The 23,017-nt window shown below is 45.0% G+C and overlaps 1 protein-coding gene across 6 annotated transcripts in view; it reads right to left on the reverse strand.

Annotated features, from left to right (window-relative positions):
- LOC135921011 (uncharacterized) overlaps positions 1–22,719 on the reverse strand; it is a 58,858-nt gene extending 36,139 nt beyond the window's left edge. For 5 of the 6 annotated variants that reach the window (XM_065455335.1, XM_065455329.1, XM_065455319.1 and 2 more), the window contains exons 1-6: positions 22,531–22,719; positions 19,300–19,316; positions 18,367–18,473; positions 12,508–12,605; positions 9,381–9,452; positions 4,547–4,784 (exon numbers count right to left, since the gene is read on the reverse strand). In XM_065455335.1, coding sequence (XP_065311407.1) covers positions 4,547–4,784; positions 9,381–9,452; positions 12,508–12,605; positions 18,367–18,473; positions 19,300–19,316; positions 22,531–22,534 — 536 coding nt within the window. In that variant the 5' untranslated portion in view covers positions 22,535–22,719. The remainder of the gene's footprint in view (positions 1–4,546; positions 4,785–9,380; positions 9,453–12,507; positions 12,606–18,366; positions 18,474–19,299; positions 19,317–22,530) is intronic. The other variant, XM_065455311.1, reaches the window with a different exon arrangement.
- Between the last annotated feature and the right edge of the window lie 298 nt (positions 22,720–23,017).

A 23,017-nucleotide genomic window follows, 5' to 3' on the forward strand; every position in this document is an offset into this window, starting at 1 on the left:
TTTCCGGGTCTGGACCATGTTGCCCTGAGCCTACGATATGTCCCCGGTATTTTATATGATGCGCCCCGACCTGGAATTTCTTCAGACTGGCTGTCAAGCTTGCCTCGCGCATTGCGATTAGAACATGTTCGAGGTGTTCATCCCATGGTGATTCATGGGCAAGGGCAGAACCTCCTTCTTTCTCTCACCAGGCAGAACTAGCTGCTAGAGACCTTGGCGGCAATTTTCTCATTGTGAAAAAGCAGACCATCGCGACTGCTTGCTTTACCTTGTTTCCATGCACTGACCAGGCTCACATCTGCTCTCTGTGCCTCCCGAAAGGCCTGATTTTGCTCTGTTCTCCTCGAGTGGAAGCTCGCCTCTCTCTGCACCACTGAGCCAACTTTGGCAGCTTGATCTACATCTGCGCTCGAAGCAGGGTCGCCTAAGCTCTTCTCCTCTCCCCAAATATCGGAGGTGAGGTCCAAAGCAGTTTCGATCACTCGCCCGCTTTCTATACCTGTACGTGCTTCTTTAATCATGTGCCATGCCTCTGCCGAGAGCAGGCAGCCAGCTTTGTTCGTCGCTAATTCCTCAGTAAACGCGCAGATTACAGGTACTTCCCTAGATAGGTGAACACTCCCGCCCGCATCCAGACCTAGCACAACGCGCGCCAACTTCGCCACGATTTTTGCGCCGAAAGCTTCCACCAGCGTCACATTTCCCATCTCATGTCTCACGCTATCGGGCACGGCGCTTCCTCTGAGCACCGTAATCTCTGCACCGGTATCAACCAGTGCCCTAACTGAAGCAACGCCGCACCTTAAGCTGACATACTCTACAGCAGGTACTTCGCGTTCTCTTTCATTTCTGGTTGATGTGCCCCAGCAGGCGGGCCCAAGCTCACTGCTTTCGAGTGACACCGACTGCTGACAACCGGGCACCGCATCCGATTAGCGGTCTTTGCCAACCCGGTTCACGGTTTTTCCCCGAATCGCTGCCCTGTTGAGGCGATTTCACGCGAAGTGCGGTCCATATCATACAAAACACGTGGCCTGCGTTTTCTTCAGAGTGGCTCCCTTGTTCACCGACGGCACACAAGGTGCATCAACCCTCGCGTCATTCGTTGTGCTCGCTGTGCGCCCGTATTCTCCCATCGTTTTCGACGTTGTCATCTGCCTCCGCGATGAACCATTACCGTCGATGTCTTCATATGCTTCAACGAACATTGCAATTTCGTGTGGCGTTGCCCACCCGTTACCCTCTTCACTCTTAACGTGCTTCCACGCTTCCTGGCTCAATGTTTGTTTAATTTCGTCAGCAACTTGAGGCGCAAGCAGACCTTTGAACGTCTTTACGTCCCGCACCGCCATGTAGAAGGCATAATAACTCTCGAGCCTAGACGCAAAATGCTGCCAAGTCTCGTTTCGCATCGGTGTTGCAAACCAGAACTGTCTGAGATAATCGCCCGGCGACAGCCTCAGCTCGGACAAAATGGTCTTCTTTACTTTAGCGTAGCTGTTCAGTTCGTCAGTCGACAGCTTCAAAAAAATGTGCCGAGTCCTCCCTGCCATCAGCGGCAGTACCAGGTGACTTTTGATGCTCTCGGGCGCTCCGTACGACTGAAAGACGCCCTCAATGCCCTCCAACCAGACCTGGAACCTCTGGATCCATTGGGATAGGAGTTAAAAGGCTTCTTAGCATTTTGGGAAAACGCCTTAGGGTCCCCTCGCGGGATTCTGGATGCCTGTTCACTGCTCAACTCGCAACTGAAGCGTCCAACGCTCCAATTCCATTGAAGCTATTTGTGTCTCATTTTGAAATTCGAGTTCTTGCCGGCACGCCCCTGTGGCCGACCCCACCCCAGCACTGGGCCTCGTAGCTTCCCCGTCACTACTCATGATCAACACCCACTAGTCCCAATTACAGCTAGTGGTCTCTTTGAACCATGCAGGGAAAGTCACCCACCTTGTTTCTAGTCCCTGGAGACCGATGAAATGGGTCGCTTTTCCCGGTCGTCACCACCACGCAGCTCTCCGCGGGTTTTCTCTAGTCCATCAGAGGGTGACGCAGTGCGGCCACTAGTCCATCAGTAGGCTGCACTGTGCGATGCGCACTCACAAGTCCATTAGTGAGCGCTCCCCGTGCATCAGTCTGTCGACGCACTATTCGGGCTCGGTGCGTTGGCCCGTTGACGCTTACGTTCGCTACTCGCGTTCACGTGAGCAGCTCGACTTTCCGCTTCCTCGTTTGACCAGGCACAGTGGTGAAGTCATCGCAGTTCTGTGACGTCGTCCCAGTTCTCTCACTTTCGTGAGTTCTGAATGGTTACCGCCTCAAACATTTTTCCATGTCGGCCTGCACCTCTCGGGTCCTTGCCCCACCTCGTATTCGGGCAATAAGTGCGTGGCCGTCGCGACAGACTATGCCACTGGCTATACCATTACACGTGCCCTTCCTATCAGCTGTACAGGTGATTTCACTGAATTTATTCTTCATGAAATCATTCTCCACTATAGGTGCTCCTTGACTTGTCACTCACTGTGGACGCTGCTTCCTGTATAGGTATTCGAGGATTCTCCGCCCAAGCTCTACGTCTCCCAAGTTGACCATGGTTTACAACCCACACACAAACATACTTTCTGAGCGCATCAACCGCACACTAATGGGCATATTCTCTATGTACATATCTAATACTCACTGGAATTGAGACATTACATGGCCATTTCTGACGTTTGCGTAGAACTCATAGCTCCATCACGCCACTGGCCTGCTATCTGCTCCTGCTGCCTCTCGAATCTCTGTTCCACGAACTTCTACGCTCATGGCGCCATTGTTCGCATCGGCCGCGGTACCTGACGTTGCCCGTGAGCACCATCTGGAGTGTCAGACTGCTGAAACACGGCTCTCTGACAGCCGACAATGTGATGTTCCTTTCATGCCTGAGTAAGTTGTCTTGCTTTGGATACTTTGTCGTCGCTTCAGCCTGTGCGAAAAAACTGCTTCCACGTGTTACGTTGGGCCTTACCGGTTTCTTCGCCAAGTGACCGAAGTATCATATAAGATATCACCGTTCACACCACAGTCACCTTCTTTTCCAGTGACCGATATCATGCATGTTTCTCGACTTAAGCCTTATCACTCCAAAACAACCTATAGCACACCGAAACGGTGCTGCAGCCACTAGGGGTTAGTGTTACGTTGTGGATTGTGCCGAGTGCTCAAGTGAACAGATGCTTGTATTGGTATCAGTCCTAACTAAACGCCCAGGTGTACGCATATCCATATATATATATATATATATATATATATATATATATATATACATATATATATATATATATGCGTGTGTGTGTGTGCGTGTGTGTGTGTGTGTAAAGGAGATGAATAGGAAGAAGAGGCCTAATTTAACAGATAAGAACGCCAAAGAAATCATAGGCGAAAGTATTTTTTTGTATTTAAGTGTAGAAACAATAAGATAAAGGGATCCGAATGAATATAGATAAAACGCCATTTGCCACCGGTGTGAACCAAACCGTCAACCTCCGCGTTACACGTACATTGCACGAAAAATTTTACTAAGGCACTGCGGTTCCAGATACGGACGACTTGGCGCAAATGATACCTATCGACATAATGGGATACTTAAATAGTGTGAGCGTAATACATAGGATGAAATATTCCTAATTTAAGATCGCGGTTCCGTAGTGAGGTGCGGCACCATTCTGCTGCAGAGAAATTGAAGACATTAAAGCTTTCCAGCAGCATCGCCACATGCACCCACGTGCACGGAAATGGCAAGTAACGGCCACAAATAAGGCGTTCAACTGAACACCACGCAGAACAGGACCTGTATGCGGAGATCACCAGATGTTTTGCTGTGAAAGTAGCGCACATGTATTCAGTATGCAACGGAGGTAGGCGTAGCCTTGTTGTTTCACATGAAAACCCCACTCTTGTCAGCGAGTAAACTATCGCGGCTGCTTTAAAGCGACATGTAATTCAAAGCGATATATGTAATGTGTATTGTAACTTCAAAGTACAACACACATTATACATCATTTATCTGGTCTGTCTATGGGAAACAGTATGAAAGTGGCTGATGGACCGAACAATGCAACAGCGGCAAAAGGGACTCGCAAAGAGAGATGACGCGATCGAATGACGCCATTGCCAGGAAGCCGTACAGAGCTATGGACGTCAGTAAAACGACGAACTGTGCTCGGGAAACAGCCAAGCGCACTTACATGCAGCACATAAAGAGCCTTCACTATATCCGATAAAAGATCGTTGCAATTTCGGACAATCTCTAGCAATCTGACTTATGCAAATCGGGCAGTCGGGAGGACACTGACAAATTCATGGTTTCATTCTCTTTGAACAAAGCGGAGTGGAAAGAACCTCTTCGTAATTGGGTGTTGTTTTACAAATTTCTTGCGAGCAGTCTTAGTGAAGAAAAGTTTTAGCGATAAGCTGCAGTTTACTATAGGTTGGATCTTTGAAACTGGGCTCAGTCGTTGTGTCTTGGGCGCAGAAGCAAGCAAGCTTGAGATGCCCGAAAACTTACTGAGAGTCCAAAGCCAGGCCGAACCTTGTTGTCTTGTTGGCGGTTCTTGCTGTTTTAAGAACTTCGAGAAACTCAGGGAGAGCTCCTGTGAGGGTCCACCGTATACCTCTGCTGCAGTTCAGGTCTCTGCACACAGAGTCTAGGTATATCTGGTCACAAAGGCCGTCGCTAGGGAGTGGTGACTTCTTTGAGAATTTTTCAATGTTGTACGTGCAGATCATCGGCGGCCCCCGTACGCCTGGTGCAAGTGAACGAAATACAAAAAGAAATAAACTGTAAGTGGATAGAAAAAGAGCGCGATTTCAAAGCTGTTCATTAAAGACCCGCAGGCAAGCTGGCACCGAGAACAAAAACAAGACGAGACAAGAGCGCAAGTCTACGGTTGGTTGAAATATTGAAAGGCGTGATCGCTGTTATTGTTTTTGAATGCGTGACGAGTATCATGCAAGTGACCCACATCTTTCTTTTCAATTATTAACTAGCATGTTATTTCTAAATAAATATTTGAATTGTTAGAGCGCCGATTGAATGGTTGTCTTTCTGTTGTGAGTTTGTGCGCTGCTCACGTAACTAAAAGAAAAATCTGAGCGAACCCTGATAACTTCTTAAAATCAAGTTTATCATTATCACTGTCGTATTACCGATATAATGTGATTATTAACACATATTGCGTTATTGTAAAAGAGATTCTCCCATGGTAAATATAAAAAACTTAACCACCACAAATGCAACAATGTAGTACATCGGTGTAACAGCAAAAAAAAAATTGCAGTTGGTACAAAAAAATATTTTCACTCAATAGCATGAGAATGATGATTAGTACTGGAGAAAATTTCGCCAAACTTCCGCATGTCTCGAATTTCACAAATGTCTAACTTTTTTCTACATATTCTTCTCCAGGCGTATATCTAACTAGATAAATCGTGAGATTCTCCAGCCTAAACGTACGATAACATGCAGAAAACGGAGCGAGAAGAATATACAAATGAAACCTCGCGCCTTTCTTTGATGCTTAAAAAGAAGCAGGTTTCAGAGAAAGATGATTATGTTTCAGAAAAGCTCACCCAATTCATGAAAGCTTCCCCACAGTGTTTTTGGCGTCACCCTTCACCCTCGTACGAAAAAATGAGGTTCAATGACACGGATGGTTGTTTCATGAGCGACCAATCAGAAATCGCCAACAGATGCAATGCTTATTTTCATTCTGTGTTCACCCTTCCTAGTTCTTTGCCTCCGAATTTCAGTACAGGAAGGTGCGCACTGCGATTTGCCATGCTGGATGTTGTTTTGCCTGAACAGGATATATTTTCTCTCCCACTTAATTTAAACACAAAAGTCGCGTGTGCCTGATTGTATTCCTAACGAGTTTCTGATGCGATACGCCGAATGGGTCTCTGAATATTTGCCTGTCATATTTAAGGCTTCTTTGGAGCAATATTGCTTGGCAGCTTATTGGTTATAGGCTAAAATAGTCCAATTACAACAATCTCGAAGCAAGCACATTCCTGATGACCATTGACTTATTTTTATAACTTGCACCTGTTTGAAGAAACTTGCACATGTTTTAGCAAAGGGCTTATCCAAACACCTTGAGGACACCAAGTAGCTAATTCCCAATCAACATGGTTTGAGACGGTAGTTAAATGCTGTTACCCAACTTCTAGAAACACTGCATGATTTTTCTAAGGCAATCGATGACAGAGATCAAGTGGATATGCAATTTGCTTGGACATGTCCGAAACATTTGTCTCTGTTCCGCAAGAAGAACTTGTTAATAAGCTGCTTGACACAGGTGTTAACAGAAATACTGTGTTGGGGATAAAACCACACCTCACCAACAGAACTCAGTTCGTGGAAGCAAATGACTCAATATTTGACGTCCTGGGGGTACCCTCTGGCGTCCCTCAGGAGTCTGTGCCAGGTTACATATTAATTTTATGCTGCATCAATGACATTGCAGTTTCCATCTTGCCTCATGTTACAGTCCACCTGTTCGCGGATGATTGTTTAATTTATTAGGTTATCTTAAAACAAGACCAGTTCATATTCAACTCTGGATTGAACACTATTTATTCACTGGTGCACAGTAAACAAAATGAAAATTGATTATGCAAAAATATCATATACTGCAAGCAGAGACAAAACGAAACAAAATGTACGTTGTTTATTACGAAATGAACAGGCAGTTTTTCACACGAGTCAATTATTTCAAATATTTAGGCGTCACTACACCATAATATCTAAATTGCACACACATATCAATAACATATGCTCTAACACCGAAATTACCTATCTCGCACTGGTACATCCAACACTGAAATATGATAGCGTCGTATGGGATCCGCTTCATGCAAACCAAGTTGGTAAGATTGGAAAAGTTAAGAGAAGGGCGGCTACGTTCATTTTAACTAGATGTAAATTTACAAATTCAGTGACTGACATGCTCCGTGAGCTAAACTTACCTTCACTTTCAAGCCTAAGAAAGGTCTCCAGGCTAAAATTTCTTTATCTGTTGCGCAATAACCACTTCAACCTAAAGTCAAGCCCCTACTTGAAGCAGCGTTCCTAGCGAGGTGTGCGAACTTCTCACAAAAATCAGATTACACCCATGAGGGTCCGAATTAACTTCTTTATGTACTGTTTCTTTACAAGAACAATAGAGGAATAAAATTACCTGCCTCAGGACCTCTTACAAGCCGACAACCTGCTAAATTTAGAGCATTGTTTGTACCGTTACTTAACCGAACCGAAATTCTTGTCATCCTTTGGTCTTTCTTGTAATGACTTTCCCAGAAGTTCCGATTTTGAGTGTTCTGAAACCCTTGACTCTCGGTCGATAAAGATGTTGTATTTGCGGCCTGTACCCACATGGCTGCTCGGCAATCGCGTTATCGTGGTTGTTGGTTTCCAGTTTATTGAAGTAGGCTTGTATAAATGTTGTACTTGTGGCTGTGTGCACATGCTGGGTTATTCGCATTCACCCACTAAAGGCTTTACGGCTATCAGTAATGATAAATATTAAATGAATGAAATGAAATTTTCTAATTTGGACTTATCCTGGTGAGGAAACCTTTGGATGTCACGTCGCCTGGTTGTGTGACAAATAACTCCACTTATTTATTAACGATATACAAATAAGTAAGCCCGCCGCGGTCACTTAGTGGCTATGGCGTTGCTCTGCTAAGCACGACGTGGCAGGATCTAATCCTGGCCTAGCTGCTACATTAGCATATCGCCGGCGCGCAAGGAGGAAGCGCAGAAACATGCACGCTTGCAGCCTAGGAGGGACAAGCATGCGCGCAGGCGTCGGTCTCGACACCAGGGGTGCGCGGCTAGAAGGGAAGGAGTAGGGGCGTTTCGCTCCTTTCGCACCGCGCTTAGAACGACAGAAAGCTGAGCTAGTTGGTAAGGATTCATTATGCAAAATAGAAGTGAGGCTACACTATATTGCCACACTGTATATATTGCCAAACTATATGGCACACTATATATTGCCACACTATATTGCCACACTATATGGCCACACTATATTGCTCCGCGCTGGCGCGCCCCACAATATACTGTGGCGGAGTGTACATGCCGCGTGACGGTTTTTTTTCGTCGCTTAAGTAACTACCGCGAAATGCACAATGAAACCAGACAACCCGGGTCATGAGCTTCCGTATTGCGGCGCTCTCAACCGAGCTTCGAGCGAAATACCCGTGCGCGTGCATTGGCGGCGAAGTGAGTGCCCGCGGGTTTAAAAGGCATCGGCGTCATGCGTCACACTACGTCACTGCGCGCGGAGAGGAGGCACTGACGTCCCTGATAAGATTTAGGCTTACCACGCGAGTGGTTCTTACGCTCGAAGCATGGCCGAGAGGGCTGTAATACGATAGCGCATGATCACCGTCGCTTGGTTAATGTCATATTTCTCGGTCATTCTTTAGACGCCGAAATAACACCTAGCCTGCCTCAAAAAGTGAATCGGTCTTTTCTGAACCTCCTGTATTCGTAATGAATGAAATGCACTTGGCCCTAAAGTAAATATTAAAAAAAATGAATTGTTCTTAGTTCATCAACTAATTGCGCGGAACATAACAAATGTTCAGGAGCGGCATGGGACGGCAAACCATATGTCGTTTGTTGTACCGTGCTACAGTTAACCACTTCTTTTAAACCGTTCATTCAAGTTACGTGAAACAGCGCGTATACCCCGAGAAGAAGGGGAACCGAGGGGCCCCGATTTTCGTGAATCACGATCACATGAAAACAACAGACGATGACTCAAAGGAAACCTTAGGGTGAATTACATGTTCTATTGTAATACAAATATAGGAATCACAAAAAGAGGGCAATGAAAGTCCCTTTATTTATTATTTCTACATTCCGATGAAAATGTCATTCACGCTATCGTTTTCGGGGGTGTCATTGTTGATTTAATTTGATATGTATGTATACATATATAATGAACGAGAAGAAAGGGGGTTACCAAGGGGCCCGGTTCTTATTAATTTAGAGCATGAGAAGCCAACAAATAAGGACACCAAGTGCAACACAGAGGAAATTACCTGTGCTTACTAATTCAAATGAAGAAATAATGAATTAATGGCAGTGAAAGTGGATGAAAATTATAATTTGCCGCAGCTGGGGAGCGATACCGCGTCTTCGCCTTACGCTGGTGAATCGAAGACGTGGGATCGTTGCCCATCGGCGGCAAGCTGTATTTCCGTCCAATTTCACTGCCATTTATCATTTCGTTTAACGCATTTAGTAAGTACAAGTAAGTTTCCCTATGCTGTCCTTGGTGTATACATATATATATGTAACCACAAGCGAACATGTCTATGTTCACCTGGCGACGGTGTGGGTTTGGTGATCGTCTTCTTAGTTGTCAGCAGTGGGTTCCGCGGCTCCTTTTCGGCTGCTGTCGGCGTGCGAGAAAGAAAGCTTTCTGAGACACAAACTTGGGCACCAAAAATGTGCCAAGCACAAGAATTCCTTGAGCCGGCCTATTTTTATATGTACTGTTTGCCTAAGAAAGGAGTAGCACGTATCACCCATGATGACGAGCTCTCCTAGAAACATATAACAAAGGAATTCCGAGCATGAAAACTTTATACAGCACACTATAACGAACGCGAGTGGTAATTGGCTTGGATTTCTCGCGCCGTTTTAAAACGCCGTACAACGTGAATATCTCACCAAAGAATCTGACATTTAAAAATGCCCGGGACAAATGAATTCGGCAGCGCTCAGCCCTAAGCCTCAAGTGAGCTGTACAAACTTTCTCTTTCTAAAAGCCCGTTCCAAATGGCGTTCGATGTTGCAGGTAAAATAGGCTATGGAATCATTTAATGATTCTAGCCGATTTCGCGCAGTCAGAGAAGCTTTACAAAGAAACTACAGAGTTGATTAGAGGATTCCAGATGTTTAAAACACTTATGACTTCGCTTTCAGGTCGCCGTAACTGCGCAGCGCGAGAAGCCTAAAATGTGTTTCCCAATTGCTACGTCAATTTCACAGCAATAAACTAAACGAAAAACTATACATACAAGATCGCCGATGAGCCAACACGTTCGCTTTTCCTGTATAGCCGAGCGCCTTGAACGAACGGATAAGGGAAACATTAATATCGGTCATTACTGCACCGATTCTAGGTCGGACACGGCTTCGTTAGTTTGAATGGGGCACGCGAACCATGTTTTTGTTTTTGTTATCTTTTAGTTCAGTTCAGGTAAGACGTTGGGCGCGCGGCAGCACATGATGCTAGGCGTTAGCGCGTGCATTATCACCGATTTTTCGAACATTAGAACTCACAGGGCGTTGTCTGAGAGTGGAAGTTGAAATGTCTCTAAAATTTTGGGCGTGAATATTTCGGGTAGATTGTTTATTTTTGGAACTTGAAGCCCGCCGGTGTAGTGTCCCGTCTAGTTATCACAGATCGCCCTCCCGTGGTCACTTTCGATGGGAAATGCTTCCAGTTGTATTAATCTCTATGGAACTGCGTCAGCAAACGTGTGTCTTTCATGGTCAGTGCGTAAGTGTCGGCCTTTAGCAACCGAAAGTGTAATGCTTGTTGCCACCTGTGCGATAAGAAAAAAAAAACTGGGAAGTAGTACTACGTAATGAAATCGAACGCTACCAAAGTAGGCCCCGCACTCTATCATGTAATAATTTAGTGCATCGGGCAGCCTTGCCCCTTTCAAGCACACAAAGAAGGCGTGGCAGATAATTGCGGCTTCCGCACCAGCCACGTAGCGTGGTAGATAAATGCAAAGCTACGTGCCTCTAGTGAACGATGCAAAGAAGTCCCTATTTGAGGTGAAACGTGGTCAGGTCATATTATAGCGGGCAGAAGGATGACGAAATGGGTTTAGGCAGCACCAGTATTGCGTGTGGAAGATAACAGGCTGTCTACTATAGTTACAGAATGCATTCGAAATAAGAGAAAGGGGAGAGAAGATAGCAGCCCTCAAGCAAAATAGCTTCAGCTCTTGGGTTCCTTTATATACACAGTTGGTAAAGGAAAGACCCCTTTTCTCGGTTGCCAGTGCACCAAATTTGGTGGTGTTTATTCTATTTAAAGGAAAAAAGTTGGAAGCTTGGGGGTGTTGGAAGGGGATTCTTGATTTAGGCTGTCGAATTTTTTATAAAGATTGTCGGAAATGGCAAAATTTAGAAAAGGAACTACTAAGGTTACAACTCTAACTCAGCAATGAAAACTGATATCACCATGCTTTAAGTTGTACTTGAAAGCACATTTAATGTGAATACAATTGATGTACATTCCGTACTTACGCGAGTATAATTTTTGCGAAGTCATCGTAGACATTGTAACGAACTCACATAAGCGGCAAAATTATACAGCCAACTTGTGCGCTTCAGATGCTCTACTGGATGCAATCTACAGAATTGCGATATCTGGTTTTTTGCGCAGAGGGAAAAATTTGCAAGCCTTTGGCTTCCGTCTTTTTTAAACTTTCACCTTTTAAAAATTTGTAAGAGCTTTCACTGACGCAATCAAAACTTCCCTTGATACCGCTTGACACAGTCAGTAGAGTTTAACGTTCTCGCAGAATAAAAAAAAAAAGCTTTGATTAAAATAGACCCAGAGGTTAACTCAGGAAAGAGTTTCGATGTTTTTCATGCATTTGAATAGGCGGCATTGGTGCTCGCTCGGGGTTAAAGCTTCCGCTTAAACGCTGTCGCTTTAACTCAACCTCAAGGCTCGGTTCTCACGTCCAAGCACATGTTTGTGGCGCATAGCAGCATGCATTTATTGGTACAGTTTCTATGCAGTAAGGCAACTTTCATAAAACCAGTCTCTCATAATATCTCAATTTCAAACTTTTTGTTACGGATTGCAAGGCAAGGATTGCATAGATAGCCCCGAAAAATGCCTGAAGTTTTCTATAAGTGCTAAAGCAATAATAACATCGCAATTATTCACATTAGGAGGAATTTTGTGCTTGAACACAAGCCCGGCCGCTAGGTGAGTCATATCTGCTTATTTCTTATTTGATTTGTAGCACATTTTTAGAACAGGTATGCTAACACTGGTTATGGTCTCGGCATATTTGTTAAGGTTAAGAATTCAAGTAGCAATTGGCCCTGATTTTGCAATTATGAAATGGTCCTCGAATTGGAAATGTTCGAAAGGTAACGGGGTGAATTTTTTATTTCTCCGGAAAATGAAGTTTGTCGCAAAGGTAATCTATCTCAAAAGGCCGAATGGCGGTATACTACGTCGATGCTATTCTATAAAAAAGTTACTCCTTCTTAATATGTACGCACCCTGTAAATATAAAGTATCATCCATGAAGCTACAAGCACGTTGCTTTCGGACGTTTCGAGAAGCGCTATTATGCAGTATGCGTTTAAAAGAAATTAGAACGCATAGTGAACACAGGGATCCTTAAAAAGTAATAACGCATCGCTGAGTAACCACAGTAGTCATTGATAAGCAGATGCGAACTCACGCGTCTCTTTCAAGAGATACCAAGTGAGAGCGATGGCGGCCACGCCCACTGTTAGGATTGCGGCGATGCCGGCCAGGATCGTGAAGGCTGACGTCTCCCTGCAAGGAATATTGAACGTGCGGAAAGCAATATAAGTATTTGTCAAAATTAGACGAGAGAGAGAGAGAGAGAGAAACTTTATTTGTTTTTTTCAAGCATTTAGCGTCTCGAGGTCTGCGTCGTCTTCTTGGGCACCGGCAACTTGGAGCCTCTTCCGGCAAGACGAAAAAAAAAATACAGGTGCATATGAGCGAAAGAACTCCTACGGTAAAAACGAAATGGTGTTTAAGCCTCACCCTTCACGCATTTAAGCATTATGAATACTTTTCCTGAGAACGTGATCTAAACTTCGTGAATGGCGCTTATCTAATCGTTCAAGATACAGCGCCCGCTTAGAGGAGCGGCGTTGTAAGAGTCGCCGACAGGTCGCCGAAGGACAGTCGCCGAAGGACAGAGAAAAAACGTGATTTTGGATTTTACAGATTTACTTTTAGTGAACATACAATGTTTTTAAATGCGGTGTTCAAGTACGATTTTACAATTGTACGTAAACATTTCTGAAATCACACCATAGCATTTACGGTTCCATCACGCGGCATCAAATTTGTCCCTTGCTAGCTGCCAGACATTCTTATTGTTATTCTTGCAGCGAATAAAAATGCCTAGACACTTCTGAGTTGACATGGTACTCACGAACCGTGGTAATTTTATGAAGCGAAACAGAAATAATGTTCATCTTGCCATGCATTTTTTCTCTGGTCTGTTGCCTGTAGGCAAAGCTCGTCTGAAAAATAATGATTTCCCACAAGTTCAAGATTTTATGTTTTCAAAGCTACAATCACACATTTGTATATCACATGACATGATTATTCAATTCATCTGCTCAATGTTTGCGGTTTCTACCACGTTTTTACCAGTGACATCACTGAAGGTTTTAGTGGTGGATTAACCGGTAAGGCTGGAGCGAGTCCAATGCGCGTCATTGCTGTCGGGAATCAGCCCTTATAGAAGAACGGAAGCGTTCTACTGCGGCAATCAGAGAACCCAGGTGCGACGACATAGTTGATTGTGCATAGTTTTATCGGCAATCTACGTGGTCTGAAGGTCAGATTCCGTGCTATCAGGGCGTGCGGTAACTGCCTGTCGCTCCCTAACGGAGTCTTAGGGCACTGTTTGAGACGCTGTGTCAGAGAGCAGTGCCTTCGAGATCGGCCCCACGAAAATGGCCAGTTACCCGCCAGCAAAACCCAGTCTCACTCGACAGGAATTCTTCGAAATATAAAGGTTAACCATTATAATAAAACATAGCAGTATTTCATTAGGCCCTCAAAATGATATGCGAGGAAGACTTTCAAGGAACGAAAGTGTTCTCTGATAAAGTTAAGGGCTCTCCTCTTCCCCGTTTCGTGTTGATGCACTTGAATACTTCTATAGGCATTACCGCTTCGTTCCGAAAATATGAATGCACGCATTTTTCCTTGCTCCACGCTTTTTTATATTATGGGCAACGACAATTTGGTACCTGGTAAAAGATTTCCAGTTTTGTACTGGGCGCCTTGTGAGCCACGTGAGCGCCATGTGCATAAGAAACCTATGGATTAAGCGTGCGCGTGCCTCTCCTATGTTGGCACGTGTCGAATCGGGCTTTCACTGCAAGTGCGCCGCAATAATAACGGGTTAGCGTTAAGGGTTTCTTGTCGCAGAAAACCGGCGTCAGTGGCGGTAACGACGTCCCTACGAAAAAAATCATCCCGAACCCCGCATCCCAATCTACGCAGGCCCTCCACGTGATGCATAGTGGTTACGGAACTAATTGCATTCCTCAAAGTAAAAAGTGTCAGAAACTTCGCGCAGTACAAATTACGCACAACCTCCAGCCATGATGGCGTTGGATTGTAAATTGAATATACGAGAAAACATAATTATGTTACGCGAAAACTCAAACACAGACCCCTTTTTCAGCTGCCGTTCGAGGTCTGTCTTAGTAGGAGCGGCGCGCCCCATGAAGCCCACCTTCATGCACAACGTTAGGCGTGGGCGTTTCTAGGAAAACATTACGGTTACATAACCTGCAGTTGGCGGTAAGCGTGGGAACCAGTCAGGGATCTTTGAATGCTATCTCGTAACACTCTTAAAGGCGAAGCTTAGGGGTACTCCAAATTTTGTTCTTCAACCTAAAGGGACAATAAAGGCAAATATTAAGTCAAGCTAAAGTGACAGATTAGTGCTCGAGAATATCTAAGGCCTGCATATGATCGCTGACAGAGCGTTAATAATTCCGAAATTGAGGTTAATGCGGGACATGATTAGAGGCATTCCTGGCACATTCAAGTACTTGCCCTATGACAAAAGCACTCCTCAGTTAAGTTCTGTCGCTAGTACTGAAACACTCGTTGCAAAAAACTTTCTTGTGTTATAATACAAGACGAAATAAAACTCTACTTGTCCATTTCTATCTCATTTTAAGGAAAAGGAACTGCAAACACGCAAAGAACACAAAAGAACGCACGCAAAGTGCGTCGCACGGCCAGTCGCGCGGCCATTTTGCGTACATTTGGGACTTTCTTTCACGCTCGGAAACTCTTTTATGTATCACGTACTGAGCGACAGAAAGCTGTATCGGGAATTTTTCATGTTGTTATACAATTTTATTATGCCCACTTTTCACCTAATTACAATATTTGAGAAGTTGATTAAATAATTAAGAATAATTATTTAATTAGACGGAATGGAGAAGCCCGTTAGAGTATCTCCAGGCGTCGACTAACAACATTACGCTTGTTCACTGCAGCTACTTGGCATTTGCACATTCTTAAACCCTGACTAAAGTTGGTTGGGACACCTTGTACAACGACTAATTGGCACTGTGGAAGCGAGTTAGGTATAGGGCGCGTACTGCGACGGGATTCTTCTTTCGCGCTTCCCCAGGAACACTCAGCGACATTTAGCTCGTTCAGTGCCTAGCCTGCGCGAGACCTCCAGAATGGATGGCGCGCCGGTGCATGCCAACACTGAGAAACGCGTCGTGCGACAACGAGACTCCGCTTTATAGCTTCGTTCCCGACATGCTGCGCCATCTAGTGGCACTCCCGAGACATGCGCGCATGGCCTCCGAGACCAGAAGCGCGGCACGCAGAAACGGGCGAACGCTGAGAATTGTTCCTCCTCTCGTCGCACACTCAGTGGCACGTAACCAGTGAGCCCAGTCGACGAAACGTTAACTTAAAGGGAAACTGAAGATTCTCTCGAATTCAATAAGACGCTCATTGACGGATGCGGGAACCTTATAAGCCACGCAGGTGAATTTTTTTTTTTGGGGGGGGCGATTTTTTACTTAGGAGCGACGTAATCGTCGGTTAACATTGCTCTGTCGCTCCGCCCCCCGTCGAGCGCCGCGCGCTGCTGCTGACGATGCGAGAGGGGCCCGGGAACCGCGGCGTAGTGACGTCAGCACTGTTGTTCCGTTCCTTCGCAGCCTCCGCGACCGTGCCTGACCGTGCAAGTTTCTGCGTGCGTGCCGTCATAAACTGCTTCACTCGACCTCGCATTCCTTTGTTTCTGTCTATGCAGAGTGGTAGTTGACGCGCGCAGCATCAATCGAGGTGGTGGGCCCGTCGTGCTGCCGTTCAGTGCAGTCTGCGGTTGCACGAACACCAGCGGCCGCGACGATGTTCCGATGCTTCATTACTTCCCGCAAGAAGGTTTCAGCTAAGTGGGAGGCTGCTGCGAACTGAAATTTCTAGCGCTCAAGAACAACAGTGCTGTGCTCTAACCACTTTCCTGACGACGATTACTACCTGAGTTTATCAGTGATGCGTGAATTAGTGAGAGTACGACTTGCTGCTAGCAGGCTTTCTAAACGCAGCGCGAAAAGGTCGAAGCAAGGAACACATGAAGACGGGTGCGGGCGCAGGGATCGTAACTGGGACCTTATGAATACACGAACTCGTCCAAACCTTGATTTTGATTTACTGCTAGATCCTTCGTGTTAGCAAGCTGAACGGAAGGTGCATATTTACTTCCCAGCCTTGACGCAGGTTTACCTTGACGCAATTTTCTATTCGCACGTGTGTTGTGGAACAGCCTACATGCAGCTACAATAACCCAGTGCAAGTGTAAAATTTGCATGTGTTTGAAAGCCAGCGCATGCCAGGACGCTGCGCTCCCTCTTCTCTCGCGCACAGAGAGAAACCGGCCATCCCATGTAGCCCACGGAATTCACCGCCTTTACGGCTCCAGTTACGAGTACATATCGTCGGGATGGAGCGCTGATGAAGGTCACTACACGTGTTGCAATAGCCGGAAAACTATTCCCGCATGTAAACCGTCTGTGTAGATTGCCGACCGCTTTGGGGCAGCGCACAAATGGCGACGATCGCATCCCCGCTTACGTTCCACGAGGAGGCATGTAGGACCATAACAGTGCAGTTGTTTGCCCGGAAACGAACTTATTAGATCGCTGAATGCAGCTTTGCAAATAACATACTCAGCAAAGAACATTTCTAACACGATAAAATCCTCTTTCATTCCCGTCGAAATCACTGCTTGCTACCAGCATCTTTTGCTTCTTCGACAGGCCGGCTCCTGGCAATCGGCTCCTACATGTAGAGAGCAACGCAGAACTTCTCAGAAAAACGCAAGTTATCGAAATTTACCACTACCGTATCAGTAAAACAACAGCGCCAAACCACCTTGCACCGTGCTTCATGTGTAGCGGCAGCGGTCGGTCCAGATGAACACCATTTTTGACGTCACGAGGCACCCGACTAATCACAGGCGCAAACGAGGCGGGCGAGTTTCCCCGAGTCTGCTGCTACACGTTTCGTTGAAATAAGGTCTGTTGCGCTTTCTTTCGCTCAATTTCGATGCGATATTCGAATTCAGAGGCTTAAAACCCATTATGTACAGCTCTTCACTCATTTTTTCTGGAAAACCCTTCAGCTTCCCTTTAAGGGCGGCACATTATCCAGTGCATTAACGGTGCAGCTGGCTAAAAGATTGGCTTAAAAGACATTGATTGAAAAGTGGAACATAGCCAGTGCATTTTGTCACGCAGCCTGGAAATGCGTCGGGTTGTTTCCTTTGAGGAACCCTTGTGACGTGGGCTGGATTCCGTTCAGCACCAAAGAGAATCGAGATATTTTTTTTCATTATTGTAGTTACATACCTGGTTACCCAAGTTCGCATAAAAGACATTCATTAAAGAGCGCCAGGCACCTACTGGCACATATTTGGGGCAACAAGTTGGCATCAAAGAGCTTTGCTGGAGACCAGCACCGACTGAGTGGCGCATGCCCGGTGCTCCTAGTCGGCGCAAAAGACTTTCTTCATACAGCTGCACCTACTTAGTCAAGGGTCTACAGCGAGCCATGTCGGCGTGTAAAAGGTCTGTTGAAAATTGGCACGTATGCGCACATTGCCACATTCTCAGTGACCCCAGTTGGTGTGATGGTCGTTTTCATTGGTGTTACCTCAGCACAGCAGCCCGATGGGCTACCCATCCCACGACGACCTATCCAGTGAATCCGGTAGGCGGAAAACGGATGGATAGATAGATAGTTTGATAAATAGATAGATAGATAGATAGATAGATAGATAGATAGATAGATAGATAGATAGATAGATAGATAGATAGATAGATAGATAGATAGATAGATAGATAGATAGATAGATAGATAGATAGATAGATAGATAGATAGATAGATAATCGCTAGAAAGGTGCGTGAAATACCCCTAAAATGCTAACGCATGAAACAGAAATGTATCCCTGCTAGTCTGCGGGTCTCAGCTTTGTAAATCTGCAGCAGAAATTGGTCTCACGTGGCTGGAACCAGCTCTTCGGGTGCCGCTGGGGCAGCGTCGGCGAGCGCTGCGGTAGAGTTTGCCTGGCCAGCAGGAGCGACAGGGGAATCGCTTTCATCGCCACCCTGCGTCATTAGGTTTTTGGTCAGGTTAAGTTAGGTATGCTGTACGAAAGCAAGGCCTGCGTGTGTTTTATACAGCATACCTTTCGGCAGGGCACACTACACAGCAAGCTTATTGGGATTTCTCATGGCCTCACTGCGTCGCGTAAAACGGCCATGGTCAAAGATACGAGCAAGAGGTGGCTCGCAGAACTTCATTTTACATAAAAGACGCATGCATTCGATTGCGACTAACCGGCCACATGTAATCATCTCTAAATGTCTGGTAGTCTGTGTAATAAGGGCAGAGCAAAAAAAAAAAATCAGTCAATACACCTAATACTCACGAACCCCGAAATAAAAAGCTCTAAAACGTAATTTGCATCGAAATAGGCACACGTTCAGCGTCAACAATCTATTGACCGCTCTAAATAAATGAGTAACGCTTTTGTAACCTGAATAAGAAGTCACACATTGGGATCTCCAGTCTGTATGCAAACAACATTGTTGCACAACACTGTACAGTTTTACTAGATGCGATCCCATATTCCTGGAAACAACTTTGTTATGCTGCTGCTCCTATTTTGTGATTTTAACATATTGATTCATAAAGTGATTCATCTAGATTTCATACATTAATCAATATAAATTCTGGCTAACAATGTGGCCTGAAGTACGCTCTGGCGCACATGTAAAACATTTTCCACAAATTCTTTGTTGAGGTAGCAACTGCACTCACTTTAACGAATGTTACTGTCGGCGAAATCTTCCTTGAGTTATTTTCGTTCTCTAGTTAAGTGATTAGTTAAAGAATAGAGAAAAGAATTCTCGTCGTAAAACTTATACTTACGGATGTTTGCTCATCGCCTGTTGAGGAGAGAAATATTATGACAATTTAGGCGCTTATCAACACTTTTCTCAAAACCATTCGAAATTATGAAGGGAATATGAAAAATGCACAGTAAAGTTAGCTGTGCAAAATGCTTCATTGCGGAGAGAAGTGTAAGCACGGAAGTGTTCCCCCATAAAGGAGCGCTAGCCGTCCAGGCAAGGTATGATACGGTTATGACACTAGGCACAGCGTGAGAAATACGGAGGCAATAGCACACGCAAACAGCGCAGTCTACGTCTATTCCTGCCCGGATTGTATTCATCGTGGTTTACCTGCAATGATGGACCATCAAGCCCAACTTTCTGCACTTCTGGAAGTAATGTGGTTAATTGCGTGAGCACGACGTGATTTTCGACGTCGGCATGATCAGCTAAATTTGTTCAAAATATCAAGTGTTCGAATGCTCCGAAAGGACCATTCTAAAGTACACTTGAAAGATTGAGATGTGGTAAAAGATACGGATCGTCAGTATTTAGGTTAGCACAGAATAATTCTACTTTATACAACATGGCGTTGCCTGCTCGCTTTAGAAAGAGTCATTCCGTAGCGCATAGTGCTTTCCTTTCATTGCAAACCTTGAATCAGTCCCCACAAACGAACAACAACATCATTAAAAACATGCGCTTTGTTATGAAACAACATCATTAAAAACATGCGCTTTATTATGAAGAGGGCCTTCTCTACATCACAGCCTAACAAGAATCATTCCGTTATTATATTGAGTATTGGCGCTTTGGAGACGGGAAATATCCGGTCAAGCAGGCGGCATTTTTGTTAAGCGTTTGTCAGAGCGCATAAAACAAACCATTGCACTGGACAAACTGCCATTGGTATTTCTTAGTGAAGTTCCATTCAGCTTGGAGAAGTGCCCGTTTCACTTCAGTGGTGTAAGAAAAACTTTTCGAAAACCCGAAATTTCCCATGCTTATGGGGTCTACATTCTACTACGTTGTTAGTACCATTTGCGTTTCCTGCGAGCAAAAATTTCCATACGCTTCAGTCAAGTGGCAATTGTTTTGGCAGACACACTTTAGTGATTTCCCCATTATTTGGGATCTTTGCCCACTTTTCGGTTTGTTGTTTTGTATCTAACCTATTTCCCTCAGTGATCAGGTACTCTACTTTGATGGGCCACTAGGTTAAGTACTGACTGCTCTCTTGGCGACCAGATGAGTATGTGCCCGGATAGGTGAATTGCCGTTGGCGGCTGTCTGGCTTAGCGGACAACTTCGCTGAATGAGTACATGCTATTGGGTATTTGTGCCTGAACAGACCACTTTGGCGCCACATACGTGATACTGGATTGTGAACATTCTTGGTTAAATTACACAGTATATATGGATGCGCCAAGGTTACACAAGGGATATGCAGCATCGAATGTACTAATGCGATAGTGTCTCGTCTGCAAGCGGGTACTAACTCAGTGCAACGATATTGTAGCCATTATACTAAGGATATTCAGAGTTGCTATGTAAGGTGCTTCAACCAGGAAGTTGTAATTATGACATATAATGTATGGTTGCATCATTCGGCACTGTGTTTCGCATTGATATTGCCACTTCGTGTGTCTGCTGATGTGACCACAATGTTGCGCGATTTACGGATAAAATGGGTATATGACATAGTCATACAATTGTCATAATACTAATAAAAAAAAACATATGGACCCATTAGAAATCCATAACAAAATATTGGTAATCGCACTAAAGTTTCGAAAGATCTCGAAAATGAGGATGCGCCAACAATTTTTTTAAATATAATATTAATAGCACTGTATATAGTCGAATAGCTCTGCCGTAACTGCAATGTTCAAACACTGCATTTCGTCCTCCCTCAAAGTGCATGATGTAGGCAAAGAGCCACAGTGCTTCAGGCGACCTTTGAAAAGTAGGCTGTGAATTACTCGACAGCACATCTCAAAGTAGGTGTGTTTAATTTGCGATTATGAGGCTGCTGCACTGTCACTTAAGCGGCTCGTTCACATGAGATTAAGCGCCGAGAACAATTAGCTCCACGCAAGCGGTCTTTCAGGGCGGAAAAAAAATTATTTTATAATTTTTACGAGGACGTTTCAAGTCGCCTAACTTAAGTACTTCTGAGGCACAAAAGCTCGCCATGTGAACATGATGTTCTAGGGGTGTCATTTCTACAGAAGCACATACCGAAGCGATCATTCTGATATGTAGCCATAACAATTATTATAAGAAAATATAATTTTCCTATCGTCAGAAAGTTGGTTACGAAACGCCTGTCGCGCCTAAATTTGATTGAATAATCCAGTGGTTGGTCTGTGGCTATGACGCAGTGCTGCTAATAATGAGGTCGCAGGTGCGATGCCTGGGCGTAGGTGCTACATTCCCACCGAGGCAGCATCGCTGGATATGGTGCACAGTGGACACGTTAAAGAAGCCCGGATGGTTGAAATTACTCCCTTCTCTCCTCTACGATGCGACTGATAAGCTTCCATGGTAGAGTGTATAAGCGGGACTGAACGAGGACGTAGAAAGAAACAGATAAACAGAGAATAAGCGCTGTCTGTGTGTATCTGTTTCTTTCTTCGTCCTCGTTCAGTCGCGCTTATGCACTCTATCGTGAATTATAACCAGCTAGCCCGCCAACGTGTGATAAGTTTCGTTATCGTAAAGTCGACACTAGCGGGTCGAGTCAGAGACCGAGGTGACCCAGCGTCACCCCGCCGCCTTTATATGCACTTAGCAAAGCCCGTCGGACGAGCTGACCCGCCTGCGGCATAAATCACCTCTACGTTGGCTTGGCTTGACCTCCTGGCGCTTAAGTGAAACCGACCACCGGATTCTGCCCCGAAATTCTACTCGGGCTCTCTCTCTATCGGATTCACGTAAACGTAGCTAAACTCGTGCGTTGGTTTTGAGCGTTCAATGCTGTCGATGAATCGCCGCTAACGAAACATGCATCGGTACCTTCGGACGTTCAGATGACTCTTTAGGTTGTATTTAAAATCCGTACGTTCAAAAAACAGCAGGACGTGAAGTAATTTTTTTTTTGCACTGCCTAAATTCTGAGTAGAAAATAGACGTTATCAGTAAGAGTAGACGCTACGCGTACATTTCCTGCATGAAAGTTGCAAGAATTAGAGTTATATAGTTTTCGTATTAGCGAAAACGTTTATAGGGAGGCCTAGGCAATGATAAAGTAGAAGAGAATGCCTACTCATGGTTTCGAGAGCACAGGTGGCGGATGAAAGGCGAGGACGTCCAGTGACTGGTCAGGTCGCTGAGGACTGGGTCACTATGCCGGATAGAGACGGTGAGACCTGCAACGCCTTGTACCTTGGGGGAACGTCTGGGCTCAAAAGTCGCTTTGTCGGAGCGCAGCAGCAGAACGACCGCTCGCGGCTAACGTCGTCTTCTTCTTCTGGCGATTATCAGCCAATGCCCACGTGATCACGCGGTGAAAAAGAAAACCGCAGCATTTATGGTCGTGTTTATGGTAATGACGTTCATTAGGCTAACAAAAATCGCACGTAACCATAGTAAGGGATCAGTCGAAAATTGGGTGGTTTGAACGCAACTTTGTTTATTGGAACGAAAAATAAATCCAAAAGTTGAAACGTCTGGGAAGAAATTGTTGTTTATTAGAGTACTCGAGAGTGATAATTGTGTAATTGCATTAAAATATGTAATGTAAGGTTACCGGA

Source organism: Dermacentor albipictus, chromosome 8 (assembly GCF_038994185.2).
Source record: "Dermacentor albipictus isolate Rhodes 1998 colony chromosome 8, USDA_Dalb.pri_finalv2, whole genome shotgun sequence".
NCBI lineage: Eukaryota > Metazoa > Arthropoda > Arachnida > Ixodida > Ixodidae > Dermacentor > Dermacentor albipictus.